The sequence below is a fragment of the Hyposmocoma kahamanoa genome, unplaced genomic scaffold (genome assembly GCF_003589595.1).
Source record: "Hyposmocoma kahamanoa isolate Upper Pololo Valley unplaced genomic scaffold, ASM358959v1 90868, whole genome shotgun sequence".
NCBI classification, from domain to species: Eukaryota; Metazoa; Arthropoda; class Insecta; order Lepidoptera; family Cosmopterigidae; genus Hyposmocoma; species Hyposmocoma kahamanoa.
In genome coordinates, this window is record NW_020654671.1 from 6,785 (window position 1) to 10,129 (window position 3,345).

The 3,345-nt window shown below is 35.6% G+C and overlaps 1 protein-coding gene across 1 annotated transcript; it reads left to right on the forward strand.

Moving 5' to 3' along the window:
• Positions 1-152: 152 nt before the first annotated feature.
• Positions 153-895, forward strand: LOC113236268. Its single transcript, XM_026472274.1, has 4 exons — positions 153-297; positions 447-524; positions 639-744; positions 834-895. The coding sequence occupies exons 1-4, from the start codon at positions 154-156 to the stop codon at positions 893-895; spliced, it is 390 nt and encodes a 129-aa protein (XP_026328059.1). The 5' UTR covers position 153.
• Positions 896-3,345: the final 2,450 nt, after the last annotated feature.

Sequence of the window (3,345 nt, forward strand, 5' to 3'; positions counted from 1 at the left end):
TTTCACGCCTTTTGTTTGATGTTTCTTGTATTCTTCTAACCGTAATTGAGACAAAATGTTTTTCAGATTTATTGAATTAAATAGCCGGGAGAGAGATTTAGCTGAAATAAAACAACAATGGCGTACAATGAAATTAGATGCTAAAAAAAAAATATGTCCCAGGTAAAGACATCTATCAAATGTACTGGTGGAGGACCAAAGCCTCCTAGCCCAGATCCGGAAACAATAGACATCTTAAGTATGATTCCACAGGAATTTGAAACAGATTCAAATATCTTCGACAGTGACAGCATAGCGGTGAGGATCTTATAATTTTTTTATTATTGTGCATTGCATGAATTTTATTTAATGTAGACAGTATAATTGTGAGACAGTTACAAAATTATATCTTTATGAGTCTATGATATAAGTATAACCTTAATACACATTTTTCTATTTTATTTTAGAATCAGGAGGTGGAATGTGTCATGTCAACACAAGAGTATGTTCTCACTCCATTAGATAAGAAAGAGAATGTGGAAGAGGTTTGATAATTTAAATTTATTAATAAATGTCTGTATTATGCAGACCTCTATACATTCATACAATATTTAAAAATTGCTTATTAATATATTTATATGTCTGGTTTTTTGTATCAGAATATCACACCACAACCTGTGAAGAAGATTAATTTATTTAAACCTTGTGGGACAAAACGGAAACTACCATTTAATGAAATGAAACATAATGAACAGACTGCAAAACGTGAGGTAAAATAAAATTGCAACATTTAATTTAGGTAAAAGAATTAATGGCATGGTGATTTGTATTTAATAACAAACTATTTATTTCAGGAACGGGACTTCACAAGAGAGCGCCATATGGTTCTTGTCAATTGCATAAGGGAGGAACATGAGCTAAAAATGAAAAATATGTTAGAAGCTCAGAGTTTTATTATAGAAGAGCATGACCTTCAAGTTGAAAAATTAAAATTGGAAATTTTGAAATTGAAAATTGAAATTGAAAAATTTTTATTTCGGATATCTATGATCCATTGGTTAGTATTACAAATATCTTAATCTATTGTTAGTGAGTAAGTAATAAAAATAAAAATATAATAAAACTAAAAACAAAACATTTTATATTACACAACCATGTAAACACCTATTGACACACTATCATCAGGTGGTTTACATGACTGTGCAAAAGAGAGTCCGGTTTACTGGCGATCATTTGCAGAATGCTGCTGGTGCTGGCCCGCACCCTGCTCATCAATGAGGCAGCTCTTTTGCGCATGATGGCATGAAAGCCATCTGTGTGTGCCTCTGCGAACATTTGTGATGCGCTACAGAAGCAGGGCAACCCCAGCAGCATCCGGAATCCATTATTATATTGGACTCGCAGGGCATTAAGCGATTTCTGAGTACAGTCAAACCACAGGCCGCTCGTATAAAAACTCTGACAGTACGCTTGAAATAATGTGATCTTAACTTGATCAGAGCAACGAGCAAACCTGCGGGCCAACATGTTACTCCTTACCGCCAATGCCCTGCGTTCCCTCTCAATATCCAGGTGATCTTTAAGGTCATCGGTCAAGTAATGCCCTAGATATTTAAAATGTCATACTCTTTGTAATGGAGTGCCATATAGAGTGATTGTTATATATATATTATAGATATATTTTGTTGTTAAAATCTAAATTAAAATAATACAATGCTACAGCTAAAAGTGTGTTTCAATGAACAATGTTCTTGTTTCTTGGCCAGATCGGCTATCATTATCTCTCCTTAGCATTTGTTGATTATCATCATTTTCAGACAAGTGAGGTTCAAGAAAATCAATGTCTTCTTTCATATCGATGGCAATATTGTGGAGTATAGCAAGTGCTACAATGTACAATTTTACATTTTTTAGTGTTACACTAAATCCATGCAATAGACAACGAAACCTCTGTTTCCATACTCCAAAACACCTTTCAATTGGGTTTCTTGTCAATATGTGTGCACTGTTGTAAGACTCTTCCTTCACACCACGGGGATTCTGGATTGGTGTAAACAAATCATTTGTTAAACCATAGCCTGAATCTCCTAGTAAACGGGCACTAAATTCCCCATTTTCAAATTGTTGCCGAATTCGACTTTCCCTGAAAATCCTTGCATCATGTGTACTGCCCCTCCAGTGTGCCACTATGTCTCTTATCTTCAATTGAGAATCACAAACTACCTGGACATTTAAGGATGAAAACCCCTTTCTGTTGATATAGTATTGTGCGCTATCACCACCAACTTTTTTAATTTTTATGTGCGTGCAATCTATAGCACCAATCACGTTCCTAAAGCCGCAAATGTTTCTAAAACCGGAAACTAGTTGTTCTTGCTCTTCTAGTGACACAGGCATGCGTATGAACTGTGCCGCGTTTTTTGCCAAAGCCAGAGCCACTCTGCGGCATACATTAGTATCGGACTGTTGGCTAAGTCCATGAATGTCTGCTGCATCATCTTGAACTTCTTGCCTAGCCCAAGTCCTGAGAGCAGTACAAACTTGAAGTTCTACAGCCAGCCCGCCACCACGAGTTTGTAGCTCGATGTCACTCTTAACTAACTCAACTATTTTTCTTACATATGTTTGGCTAAATCTATATTTTTTTCGAAATTCTGTTTCTTCTAAAGTAAAAGGATCGAAACGACCCTTACCCTTCAAAACCGGAACACAAATAGTCCTGACATTACTGCTTGGCGGCAGAAATAGGGAAGGTGGCAAGGCCTGGACGAACTCTTTCACAAGGTGTTAAGCTGCAATAACTACCATTTTCTCTGCCACAGCATAAACACATAACTCATTCACATGCAAAATTCCCAAGCGCAACAAGTTCAAACTTTTGTAGACACCTGATATAAAATGATTTATAATATCATTCATCTTTTACAGCTGAGCAACAACCACCAACAGGCGCTGCAGCTGGTATTTCCCATATAGTACCGGGCCACGTCGTATATCACTGATATTTTATTGCACGCACCTTTGCCAGACATGTTCTCGTCAACACAGCCTGCTATACCTAAATACATACTAAATTGTTCCCTTTATGTTTAATTTAAGAAACTATTGATCTACAATAATGATGTTGCTTACAGCACAGTACAGATAAATAACTTGTTATGTTGTGTGATCATTACCTTATTACCTAGAACATACTATATCCTATACCATACTTTTTAATAAACCAAGTGTAAAAACAGATGAATCACAATCATTGTGAGATCAAAGCTAATAATCACTATCTACTGTCATATTTTTTCAAATGTTTATATATTTTTTCAAATGTTTAATTTTTTTAAAGTTTAATAGAGCCACACACTCATTGAC

Excerpts from the sequence above, each read along its gene's own strand:
- LOC113236268 (XM_026472274.1), top strand. The coding sequence starts at position 154 with ATGTCCCAGGTAAAGACATCTATCAAATGTACTGGTGGAGGACCAAAG. Across the intron at positions 298-446 it reads TCGACAGTGACAGCATAGCG|AATCAGGAGGTGGAATGTGT; the intron begins GTGAGGATCTTA and ends ATTTTATTTTAG. Across the intron at positions 745-833 it reads TAATGAACAGACTGCAAAAC|GAACGGGACTTCACAAGAGA; the intron begins GTGAGGTAAAAT and ends TATTTATTTCAG.